Source organism: Tubulanus polymorphus, chromosome 11 (genome assembly GCF_964204645.1).
Source record: "Tubulanus polymorphus chromosome 11, tnTubPoly1.2, whole genome shotgun sequence".
NCBI lineage: Eukaryota > Metazoa > Nemertea > Palaeonemertea > Tubulaniformes > Tubulanidae > Tubulanus > Tubulanus polymorphus.
The window spans coordinates 13,247,916-13,270,107 of NC_134035.1; the positions used below are offsets into that span (position 1 = coordinate 13,247,916).

Here is a 22,192-nt window from a genome sequence, read left to right on the forward strand (position 1 = left end):
AAGGTCCGTTCCACTAGTACATAACACACCGGCGCTGATCACAGATAGACCTTGGAGTAATAAGTCTGATTCCAAGGATAGACAGACCAGACAGCAGCTGTCGATGATAACACTTACAAAAAACGGATTTCATATTGACGCAAAAGATTCTATTACTCCGTCCTATTATTCACACTGTATAGTATATTGTATGCGTGCACGACGCTGGTGCGTTCATCGTAGATGATTCGAAATTGAAATAAAAATCGGATTATTCAAACACGTGTTTATAGAGACTGATAAAATGACGATCGAAAAACGCGATGACTTCTATTTTGAGAACTGGTCGCGAACGTTTTCGTGTCGTCCTGAATTATATTTCACACCAGAAAATGAAGACCAGCTCAAACAGGTATATGTAATGTAGGCTCAACATTGTGATTATTTTTCTTGTAGAACCTTACAGAACTCTTGTCGATTGTAGATAGAAAAAACATTTTTTGTTACAACCACTCAAACTCTGTCGATTGAAGAAAGAAAAAACGTATTTTCTTTTGTTCAAATGTCAACCGTCAAACCGCTTTATATTCCTGTTAATATCGAAACTAGATTTACTCGCTGAACGACGTCGGAAAAGTGTTAAAAGTAATGGCGCATGTTCTCTCGCGACTGTCTGAGTTTGGCTGAGAGACACAGCGACAAAAATTCGAAATTCAATTCTCCGTTTTAGAAGTGCATAGTTTATGTAAAATTTTTATGTAACCGGATTTCATATTGAGGCCGCCGCATTTGTATTCCGTCGGTGGGAACTAACACTGGTATACTATATTGTGTGTGCACGAAATTGAAATAAATCATCGGATAAAAGATCGGATTATTCAATGACGTGTTTCTAGCGACTGACGATAAAATGGCGGCGATGGTCGAAATGACGGGCGAAAAATGCGATGACTTCTATTTTGAGAACTGGTCGCGAACGTTTTCGTGTCGTCCTGAATTATATTTCACACCAGAAAATGAAGACCAACTCAAACAGGTATGTAATGTATGTAAGGCGGGTTTCAATTAGTCCCTTTAGATTCTGGAATCGTCCAAATACAATCTACCAATTCTGGATATAAGGTAATCGGGCTGGAACGCCTTAAACTAGATTAGTTTTATACGGCCATTGTCTGAAGCGGTCGGTAGAGAGTCTGGCAGGTTATGATTGGTCTCAACAGTTTCTGAACCAGAATGCACTCTCTACCTATTCCGCGATTTCATAAACCGTAAACCTTATAGAAGCAACCGGTAGAGATTTTGATAGGTTTTTAATGGTTCGCACCGTTCTGGATTTCTTCTGACGCGTTCGTTTTAACCAGAATACAAGTTCTACCTATTCGGGAATAGCGCAAATCTGTAAACCTGATAGAAGCGGCCGGTATATTGAAGCAAATGAAACAAACAACGAGGTGCTTTTGAAATAGACTCGAGTCTAAGCACCGAATAGTCTATGAGTTTTTCTCCATAATCGTGGTTTTGATCTTCAAAACGCAGCACACCGAATGTACTCTAAGCTCACGCCGAGGGCTATTCGCAAATTAAAACAGATATAAATCTTTAGACGTTAATTAGTTAAACAAATATTGTGGTGAAATGAACTCTGTCGGGATAAGTTACGACACTATCGAACTGAGTCACAAAAATGTACTACTTATCAATTATTTAACTGTAGTAAAGGACCCTGTTCCAGAACTGTGGAACTGAGTCCAGAACCGTGGAACTGAGTCCAGAACTGTGGAACTGAGTCCAGAACTGTGGAACTGAGTCCAGAACTGTGGAACTGAGTACAGAACTGTGGAACTGAGTCCAGAACTGTGGAACTGACTCCAGAACTGTGGAACTGAGTCCAGAACTGTGGAACTGAGTCCAGAACTGTGGAACTGAGTACAGAACTGTGGAACTGAGTCCAGAACTGTGGAACTGAGTCCAGAACTGTGGAACTGAGTCCAGAACTGTGGAACTGAGTACAGAACTGTGGAACTGAGTCCAGAACTGTGGAACTGAGTCCAGAACTGTGGAACTGAGTACAGAACTGTGGAACTGAGTCCAGAACTGTGGAACTGAGTCCAGAACTGTGGAACTGAGTCCAGAACTGTGGAACTGAGTACAGAACTGTGGAACTGAGTCCAGAACTGTGGAACTGAGTACAGAACTGTGGAACTGAGTCCAGAACTGTGAAACTGGAACCTGAACTGTGGATCTGGGTTCAGGACTGTGGATCTGAGTCCAGAACTGTGGAACTGGAACCTGAACTGTGGATCTGGGTTCAGGACTGTGGATCTGAGTCCAGAACTGTGGAACTGAGTCCAGAACTGTGGAACTGGAACCTGAACTGTGGATCTGGGTTCAGGACTGTAGATCTGAGTCCAGAACTGTGGAACTGAGTCCACAACAGTGGAACTGGATTTCTTATTTTGTATGATGTATGTAGTCTAGTACAACACCCACTTAAAAATACCACTGATAAACAAATATCATTGGGAACTAAATATGATTAGAACATTTGGAGACAAAATTGATAAAAACCTAATCCAAATTTTGTATCTAAGGCGGCCAGCCTTGCAAGGATTCGATCTCGGACCTCTAGTCTATAATGCAGTGGTCTCAACCATTCGGCCAAGCTGACCGGTGTGATTGCTGACGTGCTCGACTGGAATTCATAGAGTGGAATCTCCAGTGACGTCATTATTCATTTGAATGGGAATCTCCTCATGTATGTCCCACAACTATCCATCCAGAACAGAACAACCAATCAATTCTAGAATCACAGTCCCCTTTATTAAAACAAATAAAACAACTAATCTAATCTCGAAATCGTATCGAATACTTGTTGTTTGCGACAAAGTCACATGCAGACAAATATTGACCGTATTGAAAATGTTGTGTGGAAATCTTGAGTACTCGCGGTACTCAAGATCCGCCAATCTGGTAAAAAACTATGGACCTCGGTCCAAATTTACGGGATAAATGGTTTAAACATTGTGATTATTTTTCTTGTAGAACCTTACAGAACTTTATACAGATATTGTTTAAATTTATTTCTATATAACAGATATTAAGGTTAGCAGTTGACGAAGGCAGGACTGTTAAAGTGGTCGGACTGGGTCGATCGCCCTCCGATATCGCTTGTACCAATGAATACATGATATCTCTACAAAAATTCGATCGAGTCGTTGAAGTAAGTTAGAAAATCTGTGAACTGTAGACATTTCAAGCCTTTAAAACCTGGAGAAAATAAATAATCTGGTCTCGAGGGAAGATTTCTGAGAATCCAGTAAGAACTCCATCCCCGAATAACAGTTTCATTAGTGATATAAACACGAGCACATAAACGCCTATATCATCACAAAACTGATGAAACTTTAATGAAATGTTAATTCACTCCCTGAAACGACTTTACTTATATATTTCAGTTCATCAGTATTTGATCGTGCCAAAATATGAAATACTCGATTTTCTTTTTCATTTTAAGGGATAAATATCCTTCTCATTTATTTCATTGAATTATTTTTGTGTTTTGATTTATCCTGATTTGGTGAGTTCCTTCAGAAATTCACCAGTCACACACCTACCGCTAACGAAACAGAATATTTCATTTTCTAAATCGGAAATCGAAGTACAGATAATATTAGAACTTGTAGATACATCTGACACGTGATAAATAAGACAGTGTCAGACATCTTATCGTTTACAGTTTGAGTACATATTAACAACATGAATGTGTCTAGTCATGTGACAAACACTATCATATTTAAATACTATCACGTATGACATGTTTTTATTTTTCTCTTATAACAGATTGATAATGAGAAGTTCACTTGTACCGCAATGGCCGGTATTTCAATTGAGCAACTCAATCACATCCTGAAAGATAGTGGTTTATCTCTCAGTCAGTAAGTATACCCCCTCGGCCCACGTGTCCAGTCACCCAGTCACCTAGTCACCCAGTCACCCAGTCACCCAGTCATCCAGTCACCCAGTCACCCAGTCACCCAGTCGTCCAGTCATCCAGTCGTCCAGTCACCCAGTCACCCAGTCACCCGGTCATCCAGTCATCCAGTCACCCAGTCACCCAGTCACCCAGTCGTCCAGTCATCCAGTCATCCAGTCACCCAGTCAACCAGTCACCCAGTCAACCAGTCACCCGGTCACCCAGTCATCCAGTCACCCAGTCACCCAGTCACCCAGTCACCCGGTCACCCAGTCAACCAGTCATGAAATGTTTTTTTTTTTATTTACAATTCAATGACTATTATATACGTATTAGCATTATTATTATCTGTAGATTACCAGCGATATCGGATATTTCATTAGCCGGGTTTATATCAACTGCAGTTCACGGTACCGGAGCTAAATTCGGTGTCTGTTCGACAAACGTGAGTTTAATCTGTGAATTATCATCAATCAACCAAACTCTAGAAAGCAATCTCAAACACATTCTGTCCGATGTTCAATTGATCTGTGGTGAAGTAAAGGAAATGCACCCACCCCTTTACCACCCGATACGCACTTTCTACGATAAAAGATCCAGAACTAAAACAAGCACCTAATTTCACAGTTGCTGGTTCAGTTTGACCGGAATGGAATTAGTTGAAGCAATTTCCAATCGCGTTGTGTTTATTCGATATCATTTCTAAGGCTACAAAATGATACCTCGTTTCTCCGCAGCGGCCGGCTGATTTTCCAAAAATTTGATAAAATTTGTAATCAGTTCATTTCATGGTTAGTTTGATTATGATTTAAAACAAACGTATGTATACAGGGGTAGAGATAGGCCGGGTCAACTTCTAAGCTCAGCAGGCGGAGAATAAGATATCAGCATTATATTGCCTTAACCTATAAGATCTTTAGAACCTGTCCCTTGCATGAAGAGTAATACATCTGTTATTATTGTTTTGGAAATATCAAATTGGAAATTTGCCACATAGATTGCTGTTTCTATATTTAATAAACCGATGTCACCGAAAATTTAATCTTAGGTAGATAACACAACAGTCACTTTTAAATCTATAATTGACATTATATAAATTTGAGAGTAAAATCGTGATGTATCATTTTTTCAGGTTTTAGAAATTGATTTGATGACGAGCGACGGTGAAATTATCCACTGTTCACGAGACGAGAATAAAGACGTATTTCTAGCGGCTTGTTGCAGTTTAGGATCGTTAGGTGTCATCATCCGAGCTAAAATACAGTGCGAACCTATATTTAACCTACAGAGAATCACCTACCCGGTCAAACTGGACGATGTATGTGTGCCATATTTTATGTTCAGTTATATGTGAGAATTGTGATGAAGATTTTTCAAGATTAAAAGAATATTGAAGAGCCGTAGAATAGTGGCACCTCTGTAACGCGGAGAACGGATAATAAGTTTAAACCCACTTTAAATAGGTCACTAGAGATCATTGTCAGTCACCTGATGATATTTTACAGTTAATCTAATATCTGAAAGGGAGACATCTATCTAAATCCCATTAATTCATAGCTATTTTACTGGATATGGGGCTTAGATAAATCTTGAAATAGTCGGGATAGCCCCCCCCCCCATCCCGGTAGACTCTGGCGTGAAGAATAGAAAATCCGTTTATAACCCACAATATACAGATATATAGAGTCTTTTGATTCTATTTCTTGAAAAATGAAATTAGTTTTTAATCTTTTAAATTCTGTATATGATCGGTTATAAACTTATTGAATATTGAGGATCTATGCGTATTTCGACTTCAGTTAGAAATTACCAATGATTTTCACAGTAAGTTGGCATCATTTTCAATATATTTTCAAGGTGCTTGAGAATTTAGACGCTCATTTGAACGCATCGGATCATTTCGAGTTTTTCTGGTATCCATACACCGAATATTGTATCGCCTTTCACAACAAACGGACTGATGCTGAAAAGGTATATACATCGTTACATCTCCTCTAGAAATATTCATCTTTGAATAATGTCTCCATTCTAATATCTTTGACACGTGTTTTAACAGACAAAAACTAAAGCAAGTTGGTTCAGACGGATTTTCATCGGATACTATCTACTGGAGCTTTTATATTGGTTCAGGTAAATTAATCAGTCTGGAGCCCGGGCCGTTATAACCCTCAGCCTGGGCTGCGTGAGAGCCCCGTCTTCACATGTGGTGTTCAGAACTTAACCTGAGACATTTTTGATTAGAAATGAACGAACACCAGATTGACGAGGATTCCAGACTGTAACACCTTTATAACGCCATAAGCCTAGAAAGGTTGCGTGGAAGAATCGTTTACACGTTCTTCTTTAGATAACCATTTTCTAAATGCACAATACCAAACAAAAGGTGCAACGTTGACAATATTGTCAACTGTTGTTTTATATATTTCCAGTTCATTTGTGCCGAGTTTAACTAGATACATCAATAGGCTGTATCTGTGGTTGAATTCTGGTCACACGCGGACGGTAGACTGGTCGCCAAATATCTTCAACTTTGATTGTTTGATGAAACAATACGTGTTGGAATACTCGTTCCCGAGGTACGGCTCATTTCCCAAATAATCGATTATCTTACTGTAAGTTATCTTTCAATTTCAGGGAAAAGTTTAAGCGTTAAACGACTGAATTGTTGACCTCTCTGAAAACACCAGGGGCTGCAGTTACTCACCTGTTGGTTTATAAGATAAATAGAATAAAAAGCTGGACCCGGGGTCCATTTCCAGGTTAATCTCATCTCATCTACTCGATGATTATATCTACTAAACAAGTTTAAACGTCCGTGTCCATACACAGCTCACAGCTGAGCTGGTAGTTGACCAAATTATAACGCTAACGATTCCAGACCGTATTTTAAAATGCTCCTCGAATCCGATAAAGCTGTGTAACTAGTCACTTTTGTAAAATGATTCTATAATTTTGTTTCTCGGTTTTTACAGAGATAAAACGGCGCTAGTTTTGAAAGAGTTACAAACTCGAATCATTCAGAATCATCACCAGGCGCATTTACCGATTGAAGTTCGGTTTGTGAAATCAGATGATATTTATCTGAGTCCGGCTTACGGCCGTGATTCTACATATATCAATATCATCAGCTACAGGTGACTACACAACTACTCATCTGCAGTTCAACTCTCCTCGCATCACTCAGTTCCTTTATGGACCCAGTTCCACAGGTCTGGAGCTAGTTCCAAAGTTCAGGGCCCACAGTTTGGCTCGACAGTTCTGGACCCAGTTCCACAGTTACTGGACCCAATTCCACAGTTCTGGACCCAGTTCCACAGCTCATGACTTGCACAATTCCTTTATGGACCCAGTTCCACATCCCACTTCTAAAGTTCCACAGTTCTGGATGCAGTTCGACAGTTCTGTATTCAGTTCCGCTGGTCAGGATCCAGTTATATACCCGGGACCCCACAGTTCTACATTTCTTGGGCCTACTCCCAATCGGACCCAGGTCCATAGTCCATAATTCGGTTCAACGGTTCTGAGTCCTGCTAAACAATCATAGACCTTATTACGTGCACAGTTCTAAAAGCTTTCCTCAAATTCTGCTCAGAACTGTGGAAGGAACTGAATGCAAACTGTTTAATTGTTTTAATTGACCGCGATCGTTACAGACCATATGGTAAAGCTATTCCACATTCTGAATATTGGGCCGATTATGAGAAAATTGTACAAGAAATCGCTGGTAGACCGCACTGGGCGAAGGTAAGTTGAGGTCAGCAGACATTGCTGTATCATCGGAGTTCACTTAAAGCCACTATCTTACGCATTGAACCTGTGACACCAGTCATCAGGGAACCTCGATAACATTTGATATTCATGAAGTTTGATGTAGCTTTTCTTCCTTTTTGTTTATTGTAAATTGTCAAGGCGCACAGTATGGATTGTCATCAGCTGAAGCAACTCTACCCAATGTGGAATCAGTTCCACCGAGTTCGTGAGCGTTTAGATCCACGTGGAATATTCATGAATCGTTACCTGAGACAAGTGTTCGACAGTTAGAGAGGGAGAGAGAGAGCAATTCATTACTAAAGTCTATCTATTTTTGTCTGGGATCGATTTTTCTGAAATCTTTTAATCTATTAAACACGACCAGTGAAACTGTGCAGTCTAATCATTAACACTATTGTTTTTTTATTCAATTTACACTGTATTAAATGATCGCTAAAAAATCTTCTTTATTTCTCTCGTGTTGAAAGAGAAATGATCAACCATTTTTGAATTATTAACTGTTTTCATGGCTAAAAACGATGATTTTTAAAATGATTTGAAAATTATTCTAAAATGTTTGGCATGAAATCAATATTGTTAAGATTGATTAAGTTCGTAAAATGGAGTCTGATGCAAATGAGTTGAAGAAGACTTCTTTGGAAATGCTTCAATATCATATTCACTCATAACAGCGATGTATATTAACATTGATTGCTTAATTGATACTATCAGATTATATAAACTAAATAAAATGCAAATATAGACAATATATGGTTAGTTGTTAGTCGTATGTGTGGTTTTAGGGGTCCAGACTCCTGCCTCCGTATCGAAACACTCTTTAAAACAGCGCCGACAGATTGGCGCGACCAGTGGAACTTTTCACCAACGAGGGCTGTTAGGCGAAGCTCATATACAGTGGAACCTCGTTACTGCGAACTTCACGGGAACAGAAAATCTGTTCGTTATAACCGATAGTTCATTATGTCCAGTATGAAATCAATCGAATTGTCTTTCAACGGACAAAATGCTATATTTGGTTTATCCGATGAAGAACCGTTGTATCCGAGTTGGTTGTTACGAGGTTCCACTGTGTACGCATTTTCCCGGCATTTGAACCATATGAAATTTCGTTGGAAAGTGTGCAAACAACCCGGTATCTATGATAGAGCAGTAACCGCGGGTGTGATTGCTTTAGAGGCTGATGTTCCGAAGAGTCTCTTCTCTTGTCGCTGATGTATTACAGCAACAACTCAAACTCTTGTCGATTGAAGAAAGAAAAAACGTATTTTCTTTTGTTCAAATGTCAACCGTCAAACCGCTTTATATTCCTGTTAATATCGAAACTAGATTTACTCGCTGAACTACGTCGGAAAAGTGTTAAAAGTTCTCTCGCGACTGTCTGAGTTTGGCTGAGAGACACAGCGACAAAAATTCGAAATTCAATTCTTCGTTTTAGAAGTGCATAGTTTATGTAACATTTTTATGTAACCGGATTTCATATTGAGGCCGTCGTATTTGTATTCTATCCGTCGGTGGGAACTAACACTGGTATAATATATTGTGTGTGCACGAAATTGAAATAAATCATCGGATAAAAAATCGGATTATTCAATGACGTGTTTCTAGCGACTAACGATAAAATGGCGGCGATGGTCGAAATGACAGGCGAAAAACGCGATGACTTCTATTTTGAGAACTGGTCGCGAACGTTTTCGTGTCGTCCTGAATTATATTTCACACCAGAAAATGAAGACCAACTCAAACAGGTATATGTAATGAAGGCTCAACATTGTGATTATTTTTCTTGTAGAACCTTACAGAACTTTACACAGATTATGTTAACAGATATTAAGATTAGCGGTTGACGAAGGCAAGACTGTTAAAGTGGTCGGACTGGGTCGATCGCTTACCGACATCGCTTGTACCAATGAATACATGATATCTCTACAAAAATTCGATCGAATCGTTGAAGTAAGTTAGAAAATCTGTGAACTGTAGACATTTCAAGCCTTTAAAACCTGGAGAAAATAAATAATCTGGTCTCGAGGGAAGATTTCTGAGAATCCAGTGAGAACCCCCTCCCCGAATAACAGTTTCATTAGTGATATTAACACGAGCACATAAACGCCTATATCATCACAAAACTGATGAAGCTTTATTGAAATGTTAAGTCACTCCCTGAAACGACTTTACTCTTACTTTCTCTGATAACAGATTGATAATGAGAAGTTCACTTGTACCGCAATGGCCGGTATTTCAATTGAGCAACTCAATCACATCCTGAAAGATAGTGGTTTATCTCTCAGTCAGTAAGTATACCCCCTCGGCCTGTGTCCAGTAACCCAGTCGTCCAGTCATCCAGTCACCCAGTCATTCAGTCACCCATTTATCCAGTCACCCAGTCGTCCAGTCGTCAAGTCATCCAATCGCCCAGTCGTCCAGTCACCCAGTCGTCCAGTCACCCAGTCGTCCAGTCATCCAGTCGTCCAGTCATCCAGTCACCCAGTCGTCCAGTCACCCAGTCATCCAATCACCCAGTCGACCAGTCGTCAAGTCATCCAGTCACCCAGTCGACCAGTCACCCAATCGTCCAGTCAACCAGTCGACCAGTCGACCAGTAGCCCAGCCATGAAATATATTTTCTTCTTTACAATTCTAATGATTATTATACATGTATTATTACTATTGTCTGTAGATTACCAGTGATATCGGATATTTCATTAGCCGGGTTTATATCAACTGCGGTTCACGGTACCGGAGCTAAATTCGGTGTCTGTTCGACAAACGTGAGTTTAATCTGTGAATTATCATCTATCAACTTCTGTCCAATGTCCAATATTGAACAATTTACCATATATAGATTGCTGTTTCCATATTTAATAAACCGATGTCACAAAATACATATATATATAACTTAATAAATAACAGGGACTTGAAAGTCTGTAATTATGATATAAATCTGAGAGTAAAATCGCGATGTTTCATTTTTTCAGGTATTAGAAATTGATTTGATGACGAGCGACGGTGAAATTATCCACTGTTCACGAGAGGAGAATAAAGACGTATTTCTAGCGGCTTGTTGCAGTTTAGGATCGTTAGGTGTCATCATCCGAGCTAAAATACAGTGCGAACCTATATTCAACCTACAGAGAGTCACCTACCCGGTCAAACTGGACGATGTATGTGTGCCATCTTTTATGTTCAGTTATATGTGAGAGTAAAATCGAAAATGAACTGATTTTCACAGTAAGTTGGCATCATTTTCAATATATTTTCAAGGTGCTTGAGAATTTAGACGCTCATTTGAACGCATCGGATCATTTCGAGTTGCTCTGGTATCCGTACACCGGATATTGTATCGCCTTTCATAGGAAACGCACTGACGCTGAAAAGGTATATACATCGTTACATCTCCAGAAATATTCATTTTTGAATCGTCTCCATTCTAATATCTCTGACACATTTGTTTTAACAGACGAATACTAATGCAAGTTGGTTCAGACGGTTTTTCATTGGATATTATCTGCTGGAATTTCTATATTGGTTCAGGTAAATTATCAATCTGCAACCAGAGCCGTTACCGCCCTCAACCTGGGCTCCGTGAGAGACCTCCGCCTTCATATAAGTGTTCAGAATTTTACCTAAGATATTTTGAAAATGAACTGAAAATACCAGACAAAACATTTTATCAGCATACTTTCAAAAACTGATCGTCCACACTTCACATGTGTTCAGTGCTTCACCTGAGACATTTTTAATTGAAAATGAACTACAAACATCAGACATTAGACATTTTATCAGCACACTTTCACAAACTGATTGTCCACACGTCACATGTGTTCAGTGCTTCACCAGAGACATTTCAATTGAAAATGAACTAACGCCAGATTGACGTGGATTCCAAATTGCAGATTGACACCTTCATAACGCCATAAGCCTAGAAAGATTGCTTGGACAGTGGCGTTGGAAGTGCAGTTTTTCAACTGGAAAAATTGTTTATAGTAATACTTTCTTCTTTAGATAACCATTTTCTAAATGCGCAAAACCAACTAAAATCGTACAACGTTGATAACATTGACAACTGATATTTTATATATTTCCAGTACATTTGTACCGAGTTTAACTAGATACATCAATAGGCTGTATTTATGGTTGAATTTTGGTCACACGCGGACGGTAGACTGGTCGCCGAATATCTTCAACTTTGAAGTTTTGATAAAACCAGACGTGATGGAATACTCGTTCCCGAGGTACGGCTCATTTCCCAAATAATCGATAACCTCTTACTTGGGATCAATTTCAGGGAAAAGTTTAAGCTTAAAACGGCTAAGTCTGAATTTGTTGACTTCATTGAAAACATCCAGGCCAACTATTTGTTGACCAAATTTTGACGCCAAGATTCCAGACCGTATTTCAAATCTCCTCGAATCCGACGGTGCTGTGTAACTAGTCACTTTTGTAAAATGATTCTATAATTTTGTTTCTCGGTTTTTACAGAGATAAAACGGCGCTAGTTTTGAAAGAGTTACAAACTCGAATCATTCAGAATCATCACCAGGCGCACTTCCCGATTCAAGTTCGGTTTGTGAAATCAGATGATATTTATCTGAGTCCGGCTTACGGCCGTGATTCTACATATATCAATATCATCAGCTACAGGTGACTACACAACTACTCATCCACAGTTCCCCTGCCCAGTTCCATAGTTCCTTTACGGACCCAGTTCCACAGGTCTGGAGCTAATACCAAAGTTCAGGGCCTACAGTTTGGCTCAAAGGTTCTGTGGATCCTGTTCCACAGCTCATGACTTGCACAGTTTCTTTATGGACCCAGTTTCAAAGGCCCACTTCGAAAGTTCGACAGTTCTGTATTCAGCTCGGCAAGTCTGAATATTCAGTTCTATACCCGGGACCCCACAGTTCTACAGTTCTAGACCTACTTCCAGGACCCAGGTCCACAGTCGATCTGATTCAACGGTTCTGAGTCCTGCTAAACAATCATAGACCTTATTACGTACACAGTTCTAAAAGCTATCCTCAAATTCTGCTCAGAACTGTGGAAGGAACTGAATGTGTACAGCGGGTAAAATATTCATTGTTCCCAAGCGCGATCGAGATAAAGCGACATTTAATTTGTTCACTGTTACAGACCATATGGTAAAGCTATTCCACATTCTGAATATTGGGCCGATTATGAGAAAATTGTACAAGAATTCGCAGGTAGACCGCACTGGGCGAAGGTAAGTTGAGGTCAGCAGACATTGCTGTATCATCGGAGTTCTCATAAAGTCAGTATCTTACGCATTGAACCTGTGACACCAGTCATCAGGGAACCTCGATAACATTTGATATTCATGAAGTTTGATGTAGCTTTTCTTCCTTTTTGTTTATTGTAAATTGTCAAGGCGCACAGTATGGATTGTCATCAGCTGAAGCAACTCTACCCAATGTGGAATCAGTTCCACCGAGTTCGTGAGCGTTTAGATCCACGTGGAATATTCATGAATCGTTACCTGAGACAAGTGTTCGACAGTTAGAGAGGGAGAGAGAGAGCAATTCATTACTAAAGTCTATCTATTTTTGTCTGGGATCGATTTTTCTGAAATCTTTAAATATTTTAAACACGACCAGTGAAACTGTGCAGTCTAATCATTAACACTATTGTTTTTTTATTCAATTTACACTGTATTAAATGATCGCTAAAAAATCTTCTTTATTTCTCTCGTGTTGAAAGAGAAATGATCAACCATTTTTGAATTATTAACTGTTTTCATGGCTAAAAACGATAATTTTTAATGATTTGAAAATAATTCTAAAATGTTTGGCATGAAATCAATATTGTTAAGATTGATTAAGTTCGTAAAATGGAGTCTGATGCAAATGAGTTGAAGAAGACTTCTTTGGAAATGCTTCAATATCATATTCACTCATAACAGCGATGTATATTAACATTGATTGCTTAATTGATACTATAAGATTATATAAACTAAATAAAATGCAAATATAGACAATATATGGTTAGTTGTTAGTCGTATGTATGGTTTTAGGGATCCAGACTCCGGCCTCCGTATCGAAACACTCTTTAAAACAGCGCCGACAGATTGGCGCGACCAGTGGAACTTTTCACCAACGAGGGCTGTTAGGCGAAGCTCATATACAGTGGAACCTCGTTACAGCAAACATCGCGGGAACAGAAAATCTGTTCGTTATAACCGATAGTTCATTATGTCCAGTATGAAATCAATCGAATTGTCTTTCAACGGACAAAATGCTATATTTGGTTTATCCGATGAAGAACCGTTGTATCCGAGTTGGTTGTTACGAGGTTCCACTGTGTACGCATTTTCCCGGCATTTGAACCATATGAAATTCCGTTGGAAAGTGTGCAAACAACCCGGTATCTATGATAGAGCAGTAACCGCGGGTGTGATTGCTTTAGAGGCTGATGTTCCGAAGAGTCTCTTCTCTTGTCGCTCATGTATTACAGTAACCACTCAAACTCTTGTCGATTGTAGATAGAAAAAACATTTTTTGTTTCAACCACTCAAACTCTTGTCGATTGAAGAAAGAAAAAACTTCTTTTCTTTTGTTCAAATGTTAACCGTCAAACCGCTTTATATTCCTGTTAATATCGAAACTAGATTTACTCGCTGAACGACGTCGGAAAAGTGTTAAAAGTTATGGCGCATGTTCTCTCGCGACTGTCTGAGTTTGGCTGAGAGACACAGCGACAAAAATTCGAAATTCAATTCTTCGTTTTAGAAGTGCATAGTTTATGTAAAATTTTTATGTAACCGGATTTCATATTGAGGCCGTCGTATTTGTATTCTATTCCGTCGGTGGGAACTAACACTGGTATAATATATTGTGTGTGCACGAAATTGAAATAAATCATCGGATAAAAGATCGGATTATTCAATGACGTGTATCTAGCGACTGACGATAAAATGGCGGCGATGGTCGAAATGACGGGCGAAAAACGCGATGACTTCTATTTTGAGAACTGGTCGCGAACGTTTTCCTGTCGTCCTGAATTATATTTCACACCAGAAAATGAAGACCAGCTCAAACAGGTATATGTAATGTAGGCTCAACATTGTGATTATTTTTCTTGTAGAACCTTACAGAACTTTACACAGATTATGTTAACAGATATTAAGATTAGCGGTTGACGAAGGCAGGACTGTTAAAGTGGTCGGACTGGGTCGATCGCTTACCGATATCGCTTGTACCAATGAATACATGATATCTCTACAAAAATTCGATCGAATCGTTGAAGTAAGTTAGAAAATCTGTGAACTGTACACATTTCAAGCCTTTAAACCTGGAGAAAATAAATAATCTGGTCTCGAGGGAAGATTTCTGAGAATCCAGTAAGAACCCCCTCCCCGAATAACAGTTTCATTAGTGATATTAACACGAGCACATAAACGCCTATATCATCACAAAACTGATGAAACTTTATTGAAATGTTAAGTCACTCCCTGAAACGACTTTACTCTTACTTTCTCTGATAACAGATTGATAATGAGAAGTTCACTTGTACCGCAATGGCCGGTATTTCAATTGAGCAACTCAATCGTATCCTGAAAGATAGTGGTTTATCTCTCAGTCAGTAAGTATATTTACCCCCTCGGCCTGTGTCCAGTAACCCAGTCGTCCAGTCATCCAATCGCCCAGTCGTCCAGTCACCCAGTCATTCAGTCACCCATTCACCCAGTCACCCAGTCGTCCAGTCATCAAGTCATCCAATCGCCCAGTCGTCCAGTCGACCAGTCGACCAGTCATCCAGTCACCCAGTCACCCAGTCACCCAGTCACCCAGTCATCCAATCATCCAGTCACCCAGTCGTCCAGTCACCCAGTCATCCAATCACCCAGTCGACCAGTCGTCAAGTCATCCAGTCATCCAGCCATGAAATGTATTTTCTTATTTACAATTCTAATGATTATTATACATGTATTATCATTATCTGTAGATTACCAGTGATATCGGATATTTCATTAGCCGGGTTTATATCAACTGCAGTTCACGGTACTGGAGCTAAATTCGGTGTCTGTTCGACAAACGTGAGTTTATTCTGCGAATTATCATCAATCAACTTCTGTCCAATGTCCAATATTGAACAATTTACCATATATAGATTGCTGTTTATTAAGTAATATATATGTATTTTGTGTGACATCGGTCTTTCAAATATGGAAATAACAGTCACTTTTAAATCTATAATTGATTATATAAATCTGAGGGTAAAATTGTGATGTATCATTTTTTTCAGGTATTAGAAATTGATTTGATGACGAGCGACGGTGAAATTATCCACTGTTCACGAGACGAGAATAAAGACGTATTTCTAGCGGCTTGTTGCAGTTTAGGATCGTTAGGTGTCATCATCCGAGCTAAAATACAGTGCGAACCTATATTCAACCTACAGAGAGTCACCTACCCGGTCAAACTGGACGATGTACGTCGGCCATCTTTTATGTTCAGTTATATGTGAGAGTAAAATCGAAAATGAAATGATTTTCACAGTAAGTTGGCATCATTTTCAATATATTTTCAAGGTGCTTGAGAATTTAGACGCTCATTTGAACGCATCGGATCATTTCGAGTTGCTCTGGTATCCGTACACCGAATATTGTATCGCCTTTCATAGGAAACGCACTGATGCTGAAAAGGTATATACATCGTTACATCTCCTCTAGAAATATTCATCTTTGAATAATGTCTCCATTCTTATATCTCTGACACGTGTTTTAACAGACAAAAACTAAAGCAAGTTGGTTCAGACGGTTTTTCATTGGATATTATCTGCTGGAATTTCTATATTGGTTCAGGTAAATTATCAATCTGCAACCAGAGCCGTTACCGCCCTCAACCTGGGCTCCGTGAGAGACCTCCGCCTTCATATAAGTGTTCAGAATTTTACCTAAGATATTTTGAAAATGAACTAAAAATACCAGACAAAACATTTTATCAGCATACTTTCAAAAACTGATCGTCCACACTTCACATGTGTTCAGAACTTCACCTGAGACATTTTTAATTGAAAATGAACTACAAACATCAGACATTAGACATTTTATCAGCACACTTTCACAAACTGATTGTCCACACTTCACATGTGTTCAGTGCTTCACCAGAGACATTTCAATTGAAAATGAACTAACGCCAGATTGACGTGGATTCCAAATTGCAGATTGACACCTTCATAACGCCATAAGCCTAGAAAAATTGCTTGGACAGTGGTGTCTGAAGTGCAGTTTTTCAACTGGAAAAATTGTTTATAGTAATACTTTCTTCTTTAGATAACCATTTTCTAAATGCGCAAAACCAACTAAAATCGTACAACGTTGATAACATTGACAACTGATATTTTATATATTTCCAGTACATTTGTACCGAGTTTAACTAGATACATCAATAGGCTGTATTTATGGTTGAATTTTGGTCACACGCGGACGGTAGACTGGTCGCCGAATATCTTCAACTTTGAAGTTTTGATAAAACCAGACGTGATGGAATACTCGTTCCCGAGGTACGGCTCATTTCCCAAATAATCGATAACTTCTTACTTGGGATCAATTTCAGGGAAAAGTTTAAGCTTAAAACGGCTAACTTTGAATTTGTTGACTTCATTGAATACATCCGGGCCAACTATTTGTTGACCAAATTTTGACGCCAAGATTCCAGACCGTATTTCAAATCTCCTCGAATCCGACGGTGCTGTGTAACTAGTCACTTTTGTAAAATGATTCTATAATTTTGTTTCTCGGTTTTTACAGAGATAAAACGGCGCTAGTTTTGAAAGAGTTACAAACTCGAATCATTCAGAATCATCACCAGGCGCACTTCCCGATTCAAGTTCGGTTTGTGAAATCAGATGATATTTATCTGAGTCCGGCTTACGGCCGTGATTCTACATATATCAATATCATCAGCTACAGGTGACTACACAACTACTCATCCACAGTTCCACTGCCCGGTTCCATAGTTCCTTTACGGACCCAGTTCCACAGGTCTGGAGCTAATACCAAAGTTCAGGGCCTACAGTTTGGCTCAAAGGTTCTGTGGATCCTGTTCCACAGCTCATGACTTGCACAGTTTCTTTATGGACCCAGTTCCAAAGGCCCACTTCGAAAGTTCGACAGTTCTGTATTCAGCTCGGCAAGTCTGAATATTCAGTTCTATACCCGGGACCCCACAATTCTACAGTTCTAGACCTACTTCCAGGACCCAGGTCCACAGTCGATCTGATTCAACGGTTCTGAGTCCTGCTAAACAATCATAGACCTTATTACGTGCACAGTTCCAAAAGCTATCCTCAAATTCTGCTCAGAACTGTGGAAGGAACTGAATGTGTACAGCAGGTAAAATACTCATTGTTCCCAAGCGCGATCGAGATAAAGCGACATTTAATTTGTTCACTGTTACAGACCATATGGTAAAGCTATTCCACATTCTGAATATTGGGCCGATTTTGAGAAAATTGTTCAAGAAATCGCTGGTAGACCGCACTGGGCGAAGGTAAGTTGAGGTCAGCAGACATTGCTGTATCATCGGAGTTCACTTAAAGTCAGTATCTTACGCATTGAACCTGTGACACCAGTCATCAGGGAACCTCGATAACATTTGATATTCATGAAGTTTGATGTAGTTTTTCTTCCTTTTTGTTTATTCTAAATTGTCAAGGCGCACAGTATGGATTGTCATCAGCTGAAGCAACTCTACCCAATGTGGAATCAGTTCCACCGAGTTCGTGAGCGTTTAGATCCACGTGGAATATTCATGAATCGTTACCTGAGACAAGTTTTCGACAGTTAGAGGGAGAGAGAGAGCAATTCATTACTAAAGTCTATCTATTTTTGTCTGGGATTGTATTATGTATTTCTCTCGTGTTGAAAAGAGAAATGAACAACCATTTTTGAATTATTAACTGTTTTCATGGCTAAAAACGATAATTTTTAATGATTTGAAAATAATTCTAATTGTTTGGCATGAAATCAATATTGTTAAGATTGATTAAGTTCGTAAAATGGAGTCTGATGCAAATGAGTTGAAGAAGACGTCTTTGGAAATGCTTCAATATCATATTCACTCATAACAGCAATGTATATAAACTTTGATTGCTTAATAAAACTAAATTGATACTATACAAATTATGTAAACTAAATAAAATGCAAATATATATAAACAATCAATGATTAGTTAATAGTCGTATGTGTGGTTTTATGGATCCAGACTCCGGCCTCCGCATGGGAACTCTCTTTAAAACAGCGCCGATAGATTGGTGCGACTTGTGGAACTTTCATAAACGAGGGTTGTGAGGCGAAGCTCATATTAATACGCATTTTAAAACCATTAACGTTAAAATGGGGAATCTAATTGGCTAATAAAAGCATCATCCTGAACCCGCGCACCCGGTCTGGTGTGGCAGGGTTTCGTGCCGTGGGTGAGTGTAACGATGTCATCGGTTTCGAATCCCAGCGGGGAACCCTGGCATCGGTCGAGGAGAGGAGGACAACAACCTGCAGCAGCTCTGACCAATCACAAACCGTAAACCGTAATATACGGGATTCGAACCTGATTCGAATACGCGTCGCGCAATTCGTCTCCCGCTTGTTCCGATGAAAACTGTTACGTAATAAATCCTAAATCGGTTCCAAAATTCACTTTTAATTACAATTTTTAAATGTACTACAGGAATTACTCACCTTCAACACGTGCATGACCGATAAAGAACCGTGAAAGTTTTAAATTTCATGCCCCACGTGACGGATCGACCCTAGTGAACCTGAGATGTACATTATATTTCGAACATGAAACCAATCAAAGAAATACGAACCACAAATATGTGACCCATCTGAAATACGTGAACACTGCATTGACATTGACATAGGTAGTTTAGTAGTGATGTTTCATTAGCGGAATAGATGTACTCATCGGAGAATTTGTGATGAACCAAAATCATTAAAATCCTTAAAACTGAAATATTGTTTTGACGAATGGCTCTGAATTAATTCTGTGTTAAGTTTTTTTGGTGACATTCTGGATCTAGTTCCGCACAGTTGTGAGCAAGAGTTAACAACTCCGAGTTGAAATTAGTTCATTTTCAATGAGTTAAACTCTGAATCCGTGTCAACAATTTTCTTTTCTGTGTCGAGTCGTGTGGAGGTATTTATTTGTTTGACAATGCGATTTTTCATAAAGTTTGGATTTATCTTCACTGTTTGTTACTGTTTCTTGTTGATACAATGTCAGACTACGACAGGATTCTCCTCCGCTACAAGTGCAGGAAATGGTAGGTGGTAGCACAAAATCAAAATGGCAGGCAATATTTTAAAAGGGCACTATCCCCTTCAGATGCAATTGTGAAGCACTTGGGATTCTTTCCACCAAATAAAAACAGAGTAATAATTTTCGGGGGCACTTAGAAAATCTAGAGGGTAGCACGTGCCCCGTGCGCTACCCCCTAGATCCGCGCCTGGGATCTCATCTAGTAGGCCTACTGAACTGAGCCGGGTGAAACTGGAACTATCTGGTCTCTCACTCAGAGGCAAGGCATAGCCACTCCTGCCTGTTGGATAGTCCACGCACAGCCAACGACAGACGATCAACATCAGCTAGAAAATCTTAAATTCAGTTTCTTTTCTTCAGGGACTGCGAATTGTACGGCTTATTGTAGCATGTACGACACTTGGCATGAAACGACTACTTGTAATACAACTTACTGTTGCGGGAATGCAACCATGAAATTCTGCTGCGGAGAATTAGAATTCAATATCACAGCTATAGATAATAAAGCTGGTAATGTGATGGGAGATTGTGGAGATTCGACGTAAGTAAAATATCAAAAGATCAGGGTGGATCCATAGCACTATACTAAACAAGGGGATACCTTTTTCAAAATTCCGATATGTTTCTCACCATCGCCCGGGTTCTTCTCAGTTCACAGGAAATACTTTTAGAAGGACTCCACATCCACTGGCTTTTTATCATTTACTAGTAATTGCCTTTCAGCTCAAGGGTGTCCTATAAGATGGCCAAATACTGGCTGACTGTGTTGGATCCGCCCCAGAAACGGTACATTAAAACATGTTCAAGTTTAAATAGACTCATTTTTAGAATAATAGTGTGTTTTGTCAAAACCTCTCGTCCAGACTGTGGCAGATTTGTTCAGAATGCACGTTTCAGTGACTCCAACTCGACCCTGTTCGAATCCCACAGATATTCATATATTCCCGCGCGGAGTTTGGTGGCAGCACTGTATGGTCCCCTAGCGGAATTTCAGCGAACAATGCCGCGGGTTGTCACGGTCCAGACCGAAGTCCGTTTCCACTTTTAGAAAATTGATTTTTACGGTAACACTAGTGCATCGACTTCTACATCAACATCTACCCGAGAAAAAACAGTGCATCGTACCATCGTGTCATAAAATCAGATTCTTCCCAACGATAGATTGATGGATTAGGAGAGTCATAACGGAACTGCTGACCCTAACCCTAATAATCTTCACTGTAACCAACACCGGTCCGGCGCCCGCCCGCATATTACGTTAGTTCGCGGAAATTCTGCAAGGCGACCGTATGGTGCTGCCTCCATGTCATGTCCTTGATGTAGTAATGAGGGTTCGGTGATTGGTTAACGATGGCCACTTGGCACACCCCGCGGAATATAGAATTTTGACAGATATGACGTAGAGGTGCCAAAAATTAAAAGGAAACTAGTTGCTCCGATTCAAATCCAAATGAACCTTTCTAAAACAGATTTGTTTAATGTTAACTATGAAATGGGATCGGAACCTTGCTAATAAATATTGAAGTTTTTACTGGGTTGTTTATTTGTATTTTTTAAGGGATACAACTTCAGTGGTTTGGACGATAATACCGGTGATAGTGGCAGCGATTTTAGTCGTGATCGTTGTAATAGTTCTAATATATCTCACCTATAAAGAGGCCATGAAACGAGGTAAATAGATCTAAAATACACTATCACCCATCCCTGGTTATCTGTGATATCCCCCGCACCCTCGTCTCTATCAGATTACCCCCACTACACGAGTTCACAATGTCATCTACTGGATTGTTTAGATGATCGGCTCTCTCTCTCTCATTGATCGACAATATGTCAATATCTAGAGAAAAATAAAATGGTACCAGTAACCTAATATCAGCATAATCACCTACATCGGGAATCTCAGGATTAGAAAGAACATAGAACTCAATCATTTGATTTGAGTTCTATGGAAAGAAGTATTTAAGGACGGCCTGGGGTCCCTTGGGTGTGCTGTAGCTGGACACTGATGGTGCCAAGTCCCTGTAGATCTGCTATAGGACACTGATGGTGCTAGGTTAGTGTGCTAGGACAGGTCTCTGCAAAGGTGCTTAGAGGATACTGCTGCTGGTACTAAACATAACTATTTTGCTTTTTTTGATTCCCAAGTGGAGAAGAAATCACTGGCAGTACTAGGGGCGTACACTGGTGGATCGCT

At 39.6% G+C, this 22,192-nt stretch overlaps 3 protein-coding genes across 4 annotated transcripts; all 3 read left to right on the plus strand.

Moving 5' to 3' along the window:
* The first annotated feature begins 35 nt into the window (after positions 1-35).
* Positions 36-8,462, plus strand: LOC141912551 (L-gulonolactone oxidase-like). 2 transcript variants are annotated; one of them, XM_074803820.1, is made up of 11 exons: positions 36-391; positions 3,074-3,199; positions 3,820-3,914; positions 4,307-4,397; positions 5,085-5,270; positions 5,810-5,923; positions 6,009-6,082; positions 6,382-6,528; positions 6,925-7,086; positions 7,606-7,696; positions 7,862-8,462. In XM_074803820.1, exons 1-11 carry the CDS (start codon positions 284-286, stop codon positions 7,991-7,993), a joined length of 1,326 nt encoding a protein of 441 aa, XP_074659921.1. In that variant the 5' UTR covers positions 36-283; the 3' UTR covers positions 7,994-8,462. The 2 variants fall into 2 exon arrangements, with proteins under 2 accessions (XP_074659921.1, XP_074659920.1); XM_074803819.1 differs by lacking the exon at positions 36-391 and adding an exon at positions 404-1,015.
* Positions 8,463-8,974: 512 nt separating this feature from the next.
* LOC141912788 (L-gulonolactone oxidase-like) lies at positions 8,975-13,702 on the plus strand. Its single transcript, XM_074804183.1, has 11 exons — positions 8,975-9,468; positions 9,548-9,673; positions 9,917-10,011; positions 10,398-10,488; positions 10,696-10,881; positions 10,982-11,095; positions 11,178-11,251; positions 11,806-11,952; positions 12,200-12,361; positions 12,851-12,941; positions 13,107-13,702. The coding sequence occupies exons 1-11, from the start codon at positions 9,343-9,345 to the stop codon at positions 13,236-13,238; spliced, it is 1,344 nt and encodes a 447-aa protein (XP_074660284.1). The 5' UTR covers positions 8,975-9,342; the 3' UTR covers positions 13,239-13,702.
* An 854-nt stretch (positions 13,703-14,556) lies between these two features.
* LOC141913065 (L-gulonolactone oxidase-like) lies at positions 14,557-18,849 on the plus strand. The gene is made up of 11 exons (XM_074804508.1): positions 14,557-14,774; positions 14,854-14,979; positions 15,222-15,316; positions 15,680-15,770; positions 15,980-16,165; positions 16,266-16,379; positions 16,465-16,538; positions 17,093-17,239; positions 17,487-17,648; positions 18,138-18,228; positions 18,394-18,849. Exons 1-11 carry the CDS (start codon positions 14,649-14,651, stop codon positions 18,523-18,525), a joined length of 1,344 nt encoding a protein of 447 aa, XP_074660609.1. The 5' UTR covers positions 14,557-14,648; the 3' UTR covers positions 18,526-18,849.
* The last annotated feature ends 3,343 nt before the right edge of the window (positions 18,850-22,192 follow it).